General features: G+C 44.5%; 1 protein-coding gene across 2 annotated transcripts in view; it reads right to left on the reverse strand.

The window, feature by feature from the left end:
- The window catches only part of CACHD1 (cache domain containing 1), a gene marked incomplete at its 5' end in the record, with an annotated part of 217,684 nt that extends 202,655 nt beyond the window's left edge, over positions 1-15,029 (reverse strand). The window contains one exon of one of the 2 annotated variants that reach the window (XM_082678734.1): positions 14,790-15,029. In XM_082678734.1, coding sequence (XP_082534860.1) covers positions 14,790-15,029 — 240 coding nt within the window. The remainder of the gene's footprint in view (positions 1-14,789) is intronic. The other variant, XM_082678735.1, reaches the window with a different exon arrangement.
- Positions 15,030-15,346: the final 317 nt, after the last annotated feature.

Here is a 15,346-nt window from a genome sequence, read left to right on the forward strand (position 1 = left end):
CACCATTACTCATTAGGGAAATGTTCTTTAAGACCACAATGAGATACCACTTCACACATTTTACCATGGCTAACATTAACATGACTGACCCAATCAAGTTCTGGTGAGGCTGTGGAGCTACCAGGACTTTTATCCATTGCTAGTGGGAATACATCATGAGATAGCTCCTTTGGAAAACAGACTAGCAGTTTCTAACAAAGTTTAACATACACTTAACATGGTAATCCCACCCCTAGAAATATGAAAAATTATGTTCAAACAAAAACTTGTATGGGAATGTTTACATTAAGAATATTTATAGATGTATGGCCTCAAAAAATCCAAATGTTTTTCAATTGGTTAATGGATAGACAAACTGTGGTACATCCACACAGTGGAATTCTACTCAGCAATAAAAAGGAATAAGCTACTCATATACATAATATGGATGAATTTCAAATGCATTATACTAAATTTAAAAAGCCAGACTCAAAATGCATACTGTAATGCCTCCATTTATATGACACTCTGGAAAAAGCAAATTAGAGATGGAGATGGTTTTCAGGTGAAGCAAGTTGGGGAGTGGGGGAAGGGAAGGAATGACTAAAACGAGCAACAGAGAATTTTGAAGTGTGATGAACCTTCTGTATTTGGATTGTGGTGAGAGTTCCATGATGTGCATTTACCAAATTTCATGGAACTCTACACCAAAAAGAGTACATTTTCACACCCATTAGAGTGGCTACCGTAAACAAAAACAAATGTTGGCAAGAATGGGAAGAAATGAGAATTCTTGTGAATTGCTGATAAGTATGTAAAATGGTGCAGCCACTATGGAAAACAGTATGACTCTCTGTCAAAAATTAAACATAGAATTATCATATGATATAGCAATTCCACTTCTGGGTATATACCCAAAAGAATTGAAAGCAGTGACTCAAACAAGTATCTATACACTCATGTTCATAGTAGCATTATTTACAGTAGCCAAAAGGTGGAAGCAACCCAAGGGACCATCTCTGGATAAATGGACAAACAAAATAATGATATATATTTACAACAGAATATTATTCAGCCTTAAAAAAGGAATTTATTTTTATTTTATCGAAGTATAGTTGATTTACAATTTCTTCTGTACAAAGTGATTCAGTTATATATGTGTATATATGAATATATATTCATATATATGTATATATACATATATGAATATATATGTATATATATCACAAGATATTGAATATAGTTTCCTGTGCTATACAGTAGGACCTTGTTTTTTATGCATTCTAAATATAATAGTTTACATCTGCTAATCCCAAATTCCCAATCCATTCCTCCCTTACACCTGCCCCTTTTAGCAACCACAAGTCTGTTCTCTATGTCTGTGAGTCTGTTTGTATATAAATTCATTTGTGTCGTATTTTAGATTCCACACATAAGCGATATCATATGATATTTGTCTTTCTCTGACTTACTTCATTTGGTATGATAATCTCTAGATCCCTTCATGTTGCTGCAAATGGCATAATTTCATTCTCTTGTATGGCTGAGTAATATTCCATTGTATATGTGTATCACATCTTCTTTATCCATTCATCTGTTGATGGACATCGAGGTTGTTTCCATTTCTTGGCTATTGTGAGTAGTGCTGCTATGAACATAAGGGTGCGTGTGTCTTTTCAAATTACGGTTTTGTAAAAAGGAAGGAACTTCTGATTCATGCCATAACGTGGATGAACCCCGAAGACACGGTAAGCGAAATAAGCCACAAAAGGACAAATATTGTATGATTCCACATATACAAAGTACCTAAAGTAGTCAAATTCATAGAGGTAGAAAGTAAATAGTGGTTGCCAGGGGTTGGGGGGAGGGGGAAATGAGGAGTTATTGTTTAATGGCTACAGAGTTTCAGTTGGGGAAGACAAAAAAGTTCTGGACATAGATGGTGGTAATGGCTGCACAACAATGTGAATGTACTTAATGCCACAGCTGCACCCTTAAAAATGATGAAGATAAAAAAATTTATGTTATGTACATTTTACAACTTTTAAATTAAAATGAAAAAAAAATGTTCAACCCACTTCACAAAGATTTGGTTCTAAAATTTAAAGGCCCCATTAAAAAGTGATCATTGCTATCTGCGGGGAGAAAAAACAGTCCATTTTACTGTGTGTAAATCTATCTATCTATCTGAATGAATGCAATACAATGGGGGGAAAGTACATCTAAGTCATTACTGCAGGACTTCATTGCTGTATTCAGAGTTTGCTCCAGTTGTTTTCCCCCCCTTCCAAGAAAACGAGTAACATGGGAAGCATGAGTATTTTTTTAATTTATAGGTGTAGAAGAATGAAGCCACATTTAAATTTTTCATGAAGCAGTAATCTCCCACCCCTCTCCCCCTCCCTCTCTCCTTCCCTCTGTTGCAAGAGAGAAACAAATGACCTGCCACAGATTTTCCAACCTCCAGACCTCTACAGATCCAGGGTCTTTCATCGTGCATCTTCACCTTTCGAATGGGTCCTTATCAGTAAAGGCATGATCAAAAGAGTTATAGGGAAACAATCACACTTGCATTGATTAGAAATAAGGTTCAAATTCCTCATTTGCATCATCTTTCTGCTGGCAGGCTAATAAGTCAGCCACCTGGCTATCTTTCAGTTCTTTAAGTATGCCAAAATTTGGCCTCAAGACCTCTACACACAGGCTCTTGTCTCTGTTCCAATGCTAGCCCTTGCCCTCCCTGACTGGCTCCCCCTTCTTTTGCTAGCCCCACTCCCACCTCTCCTCTGATTGGCTCCTCCTTTGAATCACCTCCTCTGATTCCTTCCCATGCCATCCAGTCCAGAGTTGTCACTCCCACTCACCTTATCCAGTTAAGTATTTGTTGAGTAATTCTAAATGCCAAGCAGCATTCCATAAGAAAACAAGTGAATAATACAAAGCTTACCTGTGGGAACTTAAGAGGCATGACAAACAAAATGAATAGGGTAAGGTGGCAGAGTAAGGAGAGGCAAGGGAGGATACTGTTTTAAAGAAGATGGGCAGGAAAAGTTTTTTTGCTCTTCCCAGACAAAAGGAAGAGCAAGTAGAAAGGCTCTGGGGCAAGTGTGTGCTTGGAGCATTAGAGGAACATTGTGTCGGGAACTGGGGCGGGGGGGGGGGGGGGGGCGGGAACTGGGTGGGTGAAGGGGAGATAAAAAATAAGGCCACAAAGATATAAGGGGCCAGATCACACTGGCTGTGAAGACCACTGTAATTTTGGATTTTACTCTGAGTCAGATGGGAGCCTTTAGAGAGATTTAAGCAGAGAAGCAACATATCTGACATATTTCTAAAAGATCTCCCTGGTGTCTTTCTAATAATCCTTGTTTCCTTCATAACATTACTCAAAAAGTGTATCACTTATGTTTATTTATATGATTACTTCTTTAATGTCTATTTCCCCTAGTAGGTGGTACACTCTGTAAGAGTAGAGATCCTGTCTCTCTCGTGTTAACCACGAACTCAAATCCAAGCACAGTACCTGGCATATAGTATGTGCTCAATACATATTCGTTAAATGAACTAACTGATGAATTTAACCTCTAGGATTAAGTAGCTCTAAGTACATAATTTGCAAGTACACACACATTTTTGTATTTTTTATATTCCTAAGTGGCCCCGATATACATACCTAAGCTTTCTCTAACATGAAGAAATTAGACATCAGAACCAACTAATACTTAGAGTCTTGATGTGCTTACTCTGCTAGACACTGTCACTCATCCGAAACATGTTAAATCTTTAGTAGCAAGTGTAGGCTCAAGACATTTCACTTAAGTCTAGACTAGGTAATGAAACAAACAGTAGCAAAAGCTAAATTCAGAATAGTATTAGAAAGTTACAAAATCTACTGTTTAAAGATGACCACACAATTTCAGTAGTCCAGACCTTTTTTGAGTCCTCGCCATGTGCCAGAGACTGTGTTAACACACCAGGACTATACAGATGAATAAATCTGGGCTCTTTCTTGTGAGAGCTTACACTCTAATAGTCCTCATCCGTACAAAGCTTTACTGTTTGCAACTCTTGCCCGCATTTGTTAACTGATTACACATGGATGCAAATAAAAATTTCCAGGCCTCCTTAGTCATCTGAATTTACACTAACTCTGGGATATCAACCCATAACAAATGAAAAGGTTCACAAGTCAGCACACAGTCTAGTCCCCCCCCCAAGGACTACAAAAGGGGCAAATATCCCCAGTTCACGTAGGGTCAGTGAAACCTGCTCTGGATCCAATAGCCAAGATTGCCAAAAACCTCAGTTCTCCAGGCTTTCTCCAAAACTGCTCAGGGCAGGAACAACCGAGAGAGGGAGCAGACAAGCAGCAAAAAGCAGAAATCTGGCTCTCCTACAGCAGCCAAGCGTAGCCCTCATTCAGAGGGGACACCATCCAAGCAGAACGCAGCACCTTGAGTACTTTAGCACTTCCTGTCCCTGGGCTGCCAGGAGAAGCACAGGCTTTGGAGAAAGCCAATCAAGAAACATGAGTGGAATTAGGACACGGCGTCCAGGATCCTGATAGGGGCCCAGGGTGCAATCCAGTGGACAGAAAAAAATCCCATGAAGTTTCATGTGAATTAGCAAATGTCTGATAAGAAACCCAACAGGTCTTTCCACACTGCTCATTCCCAGAGATGAATGGGAAGATAACAGCAAAACTTTTAAAACGTGCACCACCCATAAGGACATAAAAATATCCTCAAACCACTTATAAATACTGTAACACATATCAGGGAGGTGACAGACTTCAAAATTTCTTCTTCAAATATCTTTTCATGGTTATACACAGAACTGTAATTGTTAAGGCTTTATGGTCTCCCTGTGATTTTTTTTTTCCTATTTAGAATCCTTACTTTATTTTCAAGTGACATGGAACTATGAAGACTATTTTAAGCTGGTTAATTATTTTATATGCAGAGTCAGGGCAGACTGATGAATCTGTATTTCAGAGTATTTATGGATCATTAATTTCTGGCTATTCCTCTTTTGAATTAAGATTTGTTTAAAAAAAAAAGAGAGAAAGCTGGCCATCATATACTAGACTCAGTTTGTCTTGTTTCCTTAACATACTCCTTATCAGCTCTGCCACAGCTGAAGTGATTCCAAAGTGCTTTATGACACACTTGGATTTTCTCCCGCTAATAATTCCTCCTTCCTGTCCATGACTGGCGGGCTTCTTCCACACTGCAGTAATGTGGGACAGCTAATTATCTACCAATCCACCTTGCTATTCTGCACTTGGCAACTTTTATCTGCACAGGACAGCTGCACTCTCCCCGTTTGAAGTGAAATGTCAGTCTCTGCTAATGCAACAAGACTTACATCACTAATGATGTCTCCACACTTTGCAGAAACAACTCAAAGCCTAATTAAAAATTCAGGTTCATTCTCACTGGCTTGCCGATTTTCACTGCCCCTCCACCAGGGCCTCGAAGTATCTTTTCAAATACTCGATGCAAAAATTAAAATTAAAAAAAAATATCCAAGGGGAATCCAGAAAAAAAAAAAGTGCTGGAGTCTTGGGCTTTGACCGAGCCTTTAAAATAACTGTTATGGTTGGAACAAAACCAGGAGGTTATCATGTACAATGGATAAGAATTTCCTCCACTGGCTTCTCTACTACAATGACAATAAAGGACACTATTTCCAGGGATATATGGACCAGAAGCTACTTTTCAGTGGACCCAGGCTGGTATTTGGGTGTTGGAACTTTTCTAACTGTAATTAACTGAGAAATCATGTGACTATGTAAATCTGAAGTAAGGGAAAACTTCTTTTGAATTCAGAACAAAGTGGGCAAGGTAAAGAGGCATTCAAATGACATTTATTTTGTTTCATTATCAAATCAAACAAACAACCCCTCCAAAGTAATGATACTATTACAATTTTCACAAAAAGAAAGAACTTCATACTTCGAATAACCGGGGAGAGATATGCAGTCCCAAAATTCAATTCTAAAATAGCACTCTGCCTGAAAATTACAGGTGTAATTTCCTTCTGTAGCTTTTATATAAATACCAAAAAACCAAAGTTGTTCCTCCCTTAAAGTTCTGTTTTCTTTTTCTGCTTTATCTTTTTAATTAAAAATTACTTTGGTGGTACAGGTTCACAATTATAAATAGCTATTGACCACTTAAATTTGTTCTTTTAAGAAATATCTAAAAATATCTAACATTGTGGTAAGTCTCAGAATTTCTGTATTTCTTCAGTGGCTCACTGACTTCTAGGTATTTAAGTAGCTTTAAAACAAACAAACAGACAAAACAAAACCCAGTTAGCTGTCAAATTAGACTATCAGCTTTAAGTTCTCAACCATAAAAGAAATAAGCCAGTTTTTTTCAAAAGAGGAATGGAAAGGTTCTTAAGTCAAGTTTCCTTTCCATTTTAAGGCAATCTTCTGTAGGAAAATGGAGCTGCCATGGGGTAGAACTGTGAAAAAGGTCAAAAAGCAACAACCCTAAAACGAAGACCTGAGTTCTAAGTCTACCACACGTACTACTGGTGTAAGCTCCAGAGAGCCACTCTCCAGTGGGCCTCCGTTTCTCATCTGTAAAATGTGAGAGGTCCATCTGACTTTCTCTCTGGTTCTTCCCAGTTCTCATGGCACCCGGTGATCCGTGGATCTGACAGGTCAGGGAGAAAAGGCATGCCCAGGGCAGGCCTGCTGAGGCTGAGTTTGTACAGCCCCTCAGGGCAGGCCACAGGACCACAGTGAGAGGCCAGCCAGTCTGTGTGCAGGCCAGAAGCAGGGAGACCGCAAAGCAGGCCCTCCCGGAACTGTACTGGGGGAGACAGAACCTAGGTACGGAGCAGGCCATGGGATGTGGTGGCTGCTAATGGTGCCTGAATCCTAAATCACTTCAGCTGAGCTTTCTAGGCACCAAGTTCCTCATTTCTCCAGGTTCCTATTCCCCCCCGCCACGCCCCGCCACCCCTGCCCAGAGCACATCTCCTCCAAAGACAAGAGACTCAGGCACAAGCAGCAGCTAATTCTCAACTCAAACACTAAGAAGCTACTGCCAGCCATGTTGAAACAAAGGGGAGAACCTATGAGAATGGAGGGAAGGAGGGTACGGCCACACTGAGCCCTCATCTAGCCCTGCCCAAAGATCTCCCCTAGACTGTCCAATTGCATGAGGCAGTACTTACTTCCTTGTTTAAGCTGGTATAAACTGGGTGCTCTGTTACCTGCCATGTGTCTTGACGGACATGAAGGATCCAAGGACCCATTACCTGACTTCTGTCTACTTCTCTGACCTCTTCCTGCACCCTTCCTTCCCTCCAGCTTTCTAAACTCCAAATCTTAAGGCTATTTTTCCACTCCTTGAAGGCGTCATCACAAAGGAGACTTCTGGGAACGGCACTCTCTGAATCCCTCTGCACCCCCCAAATGGGTTAACATCTCTGACATACTTTCTCCAAGCATCCGGAACCTCCTTTCTCATACCATTCACTGCCTTGGAAATTAACCGATGGCTGCCTCAGAGCGAACATAGTGCCTGGCACCAAATAAACATTCGATGACCATTTGCTTAAGTAATTAGGATGACAGGGAGCTCATCTCCTAAAGCAATCCAATTTAGAACTCTTCTATCAGAAAGTTGTCCTTCCAACCATACAGAAACTTGCTTCCCCATAACCTTTACACACAAGCACTGATTTTGTCTCCTGGAGCTCACTGAATAATTCTAATCCAGACACCGCAAACTGGTGGCCTCTGGCCTGATGCAGCCTACAGGCATGTTTGCTTTGGCCCACACAATGTTTTGTTTGTTTGTTTTGTTTTTTAAATGTGGATTGTTTGCCAACATTTTAAGAATCAAGAGATTTCATCTAAAAACAAGATACCCAGCTTCTCCTGAAAAGTGAGTCACGTGGCAACACGGGACCCTCATTGCCACCGGGCAGCAATCGGAGAAGCTGAGTAGCAGCTGCCTCCTTTCAGCCCCGATCAGTGACCTCCTGTTTACAACAGCCAACACCGTTCCCTACTGACCTACACCTGGTCCGCCTCACTCATTCTGTCTAACTGACCCCTGGCAACGTCAGAGCTAGCAACCCCCTGGTGTAACCTTGATCCCATATTTCAGCATTTCTTTCTATACTGCCTTGACCTATTCAAGTTGGTTTAGCCTCTCTGGTAAGACACAGCTCTTGGAGGGAAAGCACTGGGTATCCTATACTTTCCCTGCACTCTCCCAGCCTCTGATTCTGCAACAAGGCACCCAGGGAATATCTGCTGACAGACTCATCAGAAGATAATTACATATATAATCAGCTTTTCCTCTTCAACCTCCCCTCCTCCCTCACAGCTTATTTTGCCTTGTTCCTTTCTCACTCCTGCCTTCCTTCTCTGCAAGAGGGACAAAGCAGGAGTAAGAAGACGGGGCCTGTGGCGCATCAGTCAAATACATGTGCTCCGACTATAAGCTGGCCACTAAGAAAACATGGAAGCTCACAGCCTCGTGGGGAAAGCCAGGCACGAAAATGAGGGTCAGATGCAAAAGAAACTTGGGCGTTACATATGGAAGGCAAAGGAGGCTGCTGGGCAAAGGTACTAGCTATTTGTAAAGGGCCAGGGGACGCAGTGATCATTTTGCTCAGGCACATCATTATAAAACAAATTATAAGTATATATCCTCCAAAAGATTTGTATTTACGGATTGCAAATTTTATACACTAGTGCAGCAATATATTATGCATATTATAAAACATGAATATAGAAATTAAATAAGGAGGCAATAAAAATGTTATGGATGAAATGCTGTGATACCTGGAATTTGCTTCAAAATAATCTGCGGGGGAGGGGAAGAGCATGTGGAGGCAGAGGCAGATATGAAACTAGTGTGACCACAAGTTGATAGCTATTTAGGCTGGGTGAGAGGTACAGGAGCATTCTTATGCTATTCTCTTTACTTCTGTATATTTTTTCAAGTCTCTGCATTTAGAAAGCTTAAAAGTAAATAAATAACTATAAATAGCAGGTCTAATACTTTCCTCACAAGCCGCAAAGGATGATTTTGCATCACATCCCTGAGGTCCGTGCACCACACTTTGGTAACCCCTGGGCCAGAGGACTGACCACACGTAGCTTAGATTTCGGTTTCATTCAGGCTCTGGAGTTGCATGTTTGTTGCTTCCAGGTTCTGTGCCCTGGCACTAAATAGATTGTCCCATATTTATTTCTGTTTACTGACTGTTCCTGTGTTAGACCTTGTACTCAAAGATACTTCCCTCCATTAACCAAATGAAGCGCGAAGACACTCAAGTTCAGGGTGATTTAATAACATGCCGGAAGTGACATAGTTAATAACTAGCTGAGTCAAAACTGTAGCCCTTTATATGTTTTTGACTTCCAATACACTCTTACACCAGGTTCAAGCAGATTCAAAACAAATCCCACTGCACATAATACCTAACTTCCAGAGTTCTGCAAGTTTCCTGTCTGCTCATCCACTTAAGCTCAAGGAAGGAACTCTCTTCACGCAGCAACCAGAAATAGCACCAAGTTAGAAAGTGTAACACCATCTCCTTCCCCTCCCCCACACCCCGCCAGGCTCAAGTACGACTGGCAGGAAAAGCGTAAGCACAGGCGACGATGCCAGCTAAGACAGGTATCAGTGGAGAGGAAGGGGAGGAAGTACTAAGCACACCAGTGAGAGTCCCTCAGAAGGGATTTAACATGCTTTTCCTTGCGCTCATTCTTACCAAGTTCAATCCAAAGTCATCCACCAATGGTCAATTTTCCTCCACTCCAAACATTCAATCTCAGAAGAAAACAAGGCCGCGGTTTTCCCACTAGGGCTTATACTGCGCACGGGGCATAGGCTCAAACAACATTATTTGCAAATACAGGTGATTATTTCATCCCTAAAACATTCTCGATTGCCTAAGTACACGTTCAAGTCATCCTAAAACATGCCATTCCTGGTATGATGGACATGATTAAGGGGAAATGCCAACCTTGCCTAAACATAACTGCAAATCAGCACGCAGTTATAGTAGAGCCACAAAGATGGTTATGTCCAATAACCACAGAAACTCCGGGCGTGATGGCCAAAGAAATGAGGTAAGACGTGTGGCCATATGCAGAGGTACAAGAGTCACAGCCATCCCCCTTTTCTGGTGCTTAAGATACAACAGCTACCTTGTCCAGTATGACCAAAGGGCATTAGAAATGTCTGGTGAACTGCTGATTTGGTTACCCTTAATGTCTGAGGCTGTTTCTGCTTGCAGGACTGGCCTCTGTGTGTGGACAGTTCATTTAAAAGGCCAAAGGAGGAGTAGCCAACTTCCGTCACCTCACCAGATGCGCTTCGGCAGCCCTCCTCTGTACTCCCATAATGCCCTGTTCCTCTCTCTACCATGGCACTAGCCCACTGCTTTCTAACACCTCTCTGCCTCTCCTTAACCCCCGTATCATACCACCTCCTTTTGTATCTGTCTGCATCATCAGTTGAGAACTTCAGGGCCTGGACCAGGCCTTATTTACCTTGTATCCCCAGCTTAGCCGAACCCAAGGCCCCTCATAGAATAGAAGCCTCCCCCAAAAGTTTGTTGAATGTATGCCAATGTGAAAAATGAACTTACGTAATGCTGCCCTAGGTCATACAAAGAAGGCCTCCCCTTTCACTTTCAGCTGTAGCCACTATTTACAACACTGCTCTATGTTTTCAGTCAACACCTCACCCCTACAGTGCCTTTCAGTTTCTGAAGTCATGACTGTCCTGGCTGCTGCTCTTTCTTCAATTTGAGTTCAAGCTCAAGTTTGCGCTTCTGGTATTTCTTCTGTCCCTGCTGGAAGGACCCTCCTCACCCACCCCTCTTCCAAGCCCCATACAGCAGCTGTCCGACCAACCTGCTAGTGTGTCTGCCAAGTTCACAGTGACTATGCCCAGCCCAGCAGAGCTGAGTTAGAGCTAACATCAAGGCGGGCACCCTGGACGTGTGCCAGGCCCTTGCTGTTAGGAAGCCTGGATTGTCATATAATGTTAAATGGGCCTTATAAGTGCCTGGTGAAATGGCTCCCAGAGCCCGATATGCCTTCTAACAAGCAGGCATTGTTGCTTAACTGTTTTACCTGTGCAACCTTACCTCCGCCTGCACGCTGCAAACTCCTTAAGGGGTTGTGCTGTGATACCTCCCTGTAAATCCCCCAAACACCCAGCTAGCATAATGCTCTGTGCTCAGCCAGCTTCCAAGGAATATTTCTCCATTTAAGAACAACCACGTCCATCAACAGTTCCCAGCCCCAACTTCACATCAGCAGGTGCCTTCACACACACTATTGCCATTAGGTCCACAGAACAGATCTCTAGGAAGAATCATCATTTCCAGGTTTGCAGATAAAGATCACCCAACTTCTCAAGTGGCAGAGCTAGAACCCAGGTTTCCAAATAGCCAATGTGGAGTTCTTTCCACTCTACGATGCTCTTCGATTAAAACTTGTTGCATGAATGAAAAAGCAGAGGCAAGCCTCCCTGGACACAGCCACTCTCTGCTCCCTAGATCTCAACGTTGATGGCTTCACTCCACGAGACCCCTGAGGAGACGATGATTAGGTTTTTGACTTTTACCCATGATGTATGGGGTCTGCTGCCAGGGGGGCAGTATTCAGTGGCAGCTTTCCCAGGGCACTGGCAAAATTAGCTGGTGCAGATCATTTAGAGTTTTTGTTTTGTTTTTTTAATTTTGTCCATTACTAAAAAGGAACCACCACCACACACAAAAAAAAAAAACATGAACAGGCAGCCTCCATGAGAAAACCTTTCCAAGAAAATCTTTAAGATAGATCGCTTTTCAAACTGTCTTCTCTATCAGCAAGCACAAAAACTATGCCATGGGAAACAACAGTGCTGAAAGAAGGCCTGGGTTTTGTTTTTGTAAAATTACTCCTTGTGCCTGTCCTGTGACAGAGGCGGCAACAGGCCTCCTTGGAAGGCTACTTTGCAATTTCTCAAAATTAAAAACGGTCCTTGGAGAATTGCAGCAGCAGCAACTGAAGTCTGGAAATAGGCTTTTCATGTATAAACTGACCTACAGAGAGTTTCTTGTCAAAGAAGATGCTGTCCTGAAAGGTCTGCACTGTACTGGAAACGCCAAGGTCAAGTGAAGAGTCAATCCCTTAATCAAGAGAGGACATTCTTTTTCTGCAAAGAGACATCATCTCTCCCCAACCCCCTCGTATCTACAGATGGAAGTTTGACCCTGCTCACCTTAATGCCCAAATGAGGCCACCTGCCTCTGAGCAACAGATTAGCTCCACAGCTATAAAATCCAACATGTCACAAGGAAGGACTATATTATCTGCACTTTAGGCAGCTAAACCCATATAATTTCAGACACATTGAAAAAATCCCAGAGGTTTACGGAGGAAAATGTGAGGCTCGAAACCTTTGTTCTAAGGGCAAAAAATCTAACCTGCCTTAGATTTTTACAAGTGTTCCCTCCCCCCAAAAGCTGACAGTCTAACAAAATTGAAAAGACACCCTTTCCCCAATTTTCCCAGAAGGAGGCAAGTGGCAGATCAATGTACAGCTCAAGAAGAAGAATTTAAATACAGTATGTGCTGCTCCTTTCAAAAAAGGAGAGAAGCCACTTCACATTTTGCCAGACAAAACCCTGTCCCCAGGAGGCCAGTTTCCACAATGAGGTTGCAAAGGTGTTAGAAAGAGGCCAGTTGGGAGGAGATAAAGGGCCATTTGGGCACAAACCCCCCACTGATCAGAGCTTTTTTTCTAAAGTGTCTCCTTTTCAACAGGGAAGCCTTTTAAAACTACATTTGCTTTGGATCCCTACCTGAATGACAATGTGTTGGGATCCGATTTCACCTTTTGTCAAGGATCGGGTGAGAAACAGTAAAACTGCTGTCAGCATCTTAGAAAAAGCTAGTCCTTAGCTTATATGGTGAAGGGGGAAAAAAACCCTGAGGTTCCTTGTCCAGCCCTAGTGATGGGATGAAGGTGATAAATGTCTGCTAATCTTACAAACACAGTCCAAAACTGCAACGTATTAACTTTCCTTTATTAAAAGAGGGTCTCTATGCAAAAAGACAATTATTTGTCCTCTGAATTGAAACATTCATCAGTGGGAAAAGAAATCCTCGTTTATCCCTAACATTTTAGTTCATTTCCTCTAAAGGTCACTTCACTCCTAAGATCTCTGTCAGCAATCCTCAGAAATCAGAAAACGCATATGGAAAAAATTATAACTTAATCTGAGCCTAAAAGATCTGCATAGAAAAGTTAAACGACGTATCTTAAAAGCTTGTCTACTATTATGCACATGAAGAAAAATCGGACTCTTGCACTTCAGGGCCGGTGCCTGCAAATAAACGCAGCATTGCCATTCAAGCAAACCATCCACTCCTCAGCCTCACCTCACTCCTAAAACAAAACAAAAAACCCTACAGTCTTTCACTACAGCGGTAAAGGTCTGTGGAACTAGCTTTAGGAAAACTGTATCATCCTGGAAGGAGACTGGGGCGTGGGGGGAGGGGGCGTAGGGTTAGGGAGAGAGGTTTAAAAAAAAAAAAGGACATCAGAAACCTGAGTCCCAAGTGACTTTAAAACACCTCTCCCGGTGGGAGGTAGAAGGGTTGTCACAGTAGAATCGAAATCAGAAACCTATTCCAAGAACACATTCCTGGAAACTTCGCTCTTTCGAAGACCACATTCATCACCGTTATTATTGTTAGAAGACATAAGAAGAGGATGAGGTTCTTTTACGGAAGAATGTTATAGCAAAGGTTTCAGACTCGGAATGTCATCTCAACCTCTCCTCCTAAACTAGTGGGCCAAGGAGGTTAAAATAACGGCGCGATAGAATCTCCAGGTGGTTTCTGTTTAGCAATTTTTTACTACTATTGGTTATTAGTAACATCTTCAGGATTCCTTACTAGCCTCGGGCAATCTTTCTTTAGCCCCCTTCCTCTCCTGGGGAGGACGGACCTGGTAAACAATTTAGAGAAATGGGAACCTTATTCACTATGCTCCCTTTTTCCTCCCCAAAAGGCATACACAAAACAAAAACAGCCGACAGCGCGCAACCGACAACAGCGACAGCGGAAAGCAACAACAAAAAAAGTCCACCACACAGGACGAGTCGGGAATCTACCCGGAGTCTACCAGGCCAGCCCCTCCCCCAATACACCCGGGCGGGGAAAGGGAGCGCGGAGTTCACTCTCTCGGCCGCTCTCAGCCGGGACCCCAGGTGGCCCCGGAGCTGCTGCGCACGCAGCGATGCCTCCCCTCCCGGCGCCCACTGCAGCGCCTAGGTCTGGGGGACCCGAAGAGGTGACCAAGGGGGTACACTGGGGGTCTCGGAAAATCATCCGGGCCAGGCGGGACCGGCTGTCCTGGGATGGGTACACAAAGTGGGAAGGGGAGTTTGCAGGGGTGGAGGGGTAAAAAAGACTGCGGGGAAATGCGTGCAAATTAGGAAAGGAGGTGCGAGGGAACCTGAGAATCCTTGCCGAGATAATGGAACTGTGCCGGGGGGCGGGGAAAATGGGTCTGTGCAAAGGGCAGGGGCTTCTGCAGAGGAGAAAGGGAAGGGGACCCGAGTGCTTGGAAGAGGAGTTGGTGTGTAGTCAGGGGGTCCATGGGGAGGGCGGAGGTGTCCGGGGCAAAGGGGGCTCTGTGCATGCCAGCGAGGTCAGTGCTCGTTTAAGGGGACCTGTACTGGGGATGGGACCGGGCTCTGCGCGGAGGAGATAGGCGGAATGCCTGGCAAGTTCGCAGGCGCGATGGGGGGGGGGCCCTTACCTGCATGGTGACGACCCCCAGCTCCTCGGCCGCCAGCCTCCGCATCTGGCTCGCCAGCACTTGCGCCTCGTCCAGGATGGAGAAGTCGGCGTCGGCCCCGGCGCCCAGCAGCCAGCCCGCGGCCAGGCAGAGCAGCCAGAGGGGCGGCCGCCGCGCCCCAGCCCGGCCGAGCGAGCCCCGACCCCCGCGGGCCAGGGCGGCCGCCTCCGCCGCCTCCTCTTCCTCCGGCTCGCGGGCCATGCCGCCTACCCCCACTCCCCGCCGACGGGCTCCAGGCGCCGGGAAGCGGGGAGGGAGCTCCGGGAGGTGCGCCCAGGGCCCGCTCCGCGCACCCGGCAAAACTTTCTCGCCCTTCTGCAGCCGCCTCTCAGCGCCGCGGCGGCTCCCGAACTTAGGGGGCGCCCAGCTACGGCGCGGGAGCGCGGGCGGCCACCATCTCCGGGCCCCGGTGGCCGCGGCGGGAGAGGAAGCGGCCGCCCCAGCCGTCCGCGGGACCCCGGCGCCGGCGCGGCCCCCGCGGTGCGGCGGACGGCTGGAAGAGCTGCGGCGTCCGCACC

Source organism: Grampus griseus (assembly GCF_964374135.1).
Source record: "Grampus griseus genome assembly, chromosome: 1".
Lineage (NCBI taxonomy): Eukaryota > Metazoa > Chordata > Mammalia > Artiodactyla > Delphinidae > Grampus > Grampus griseus.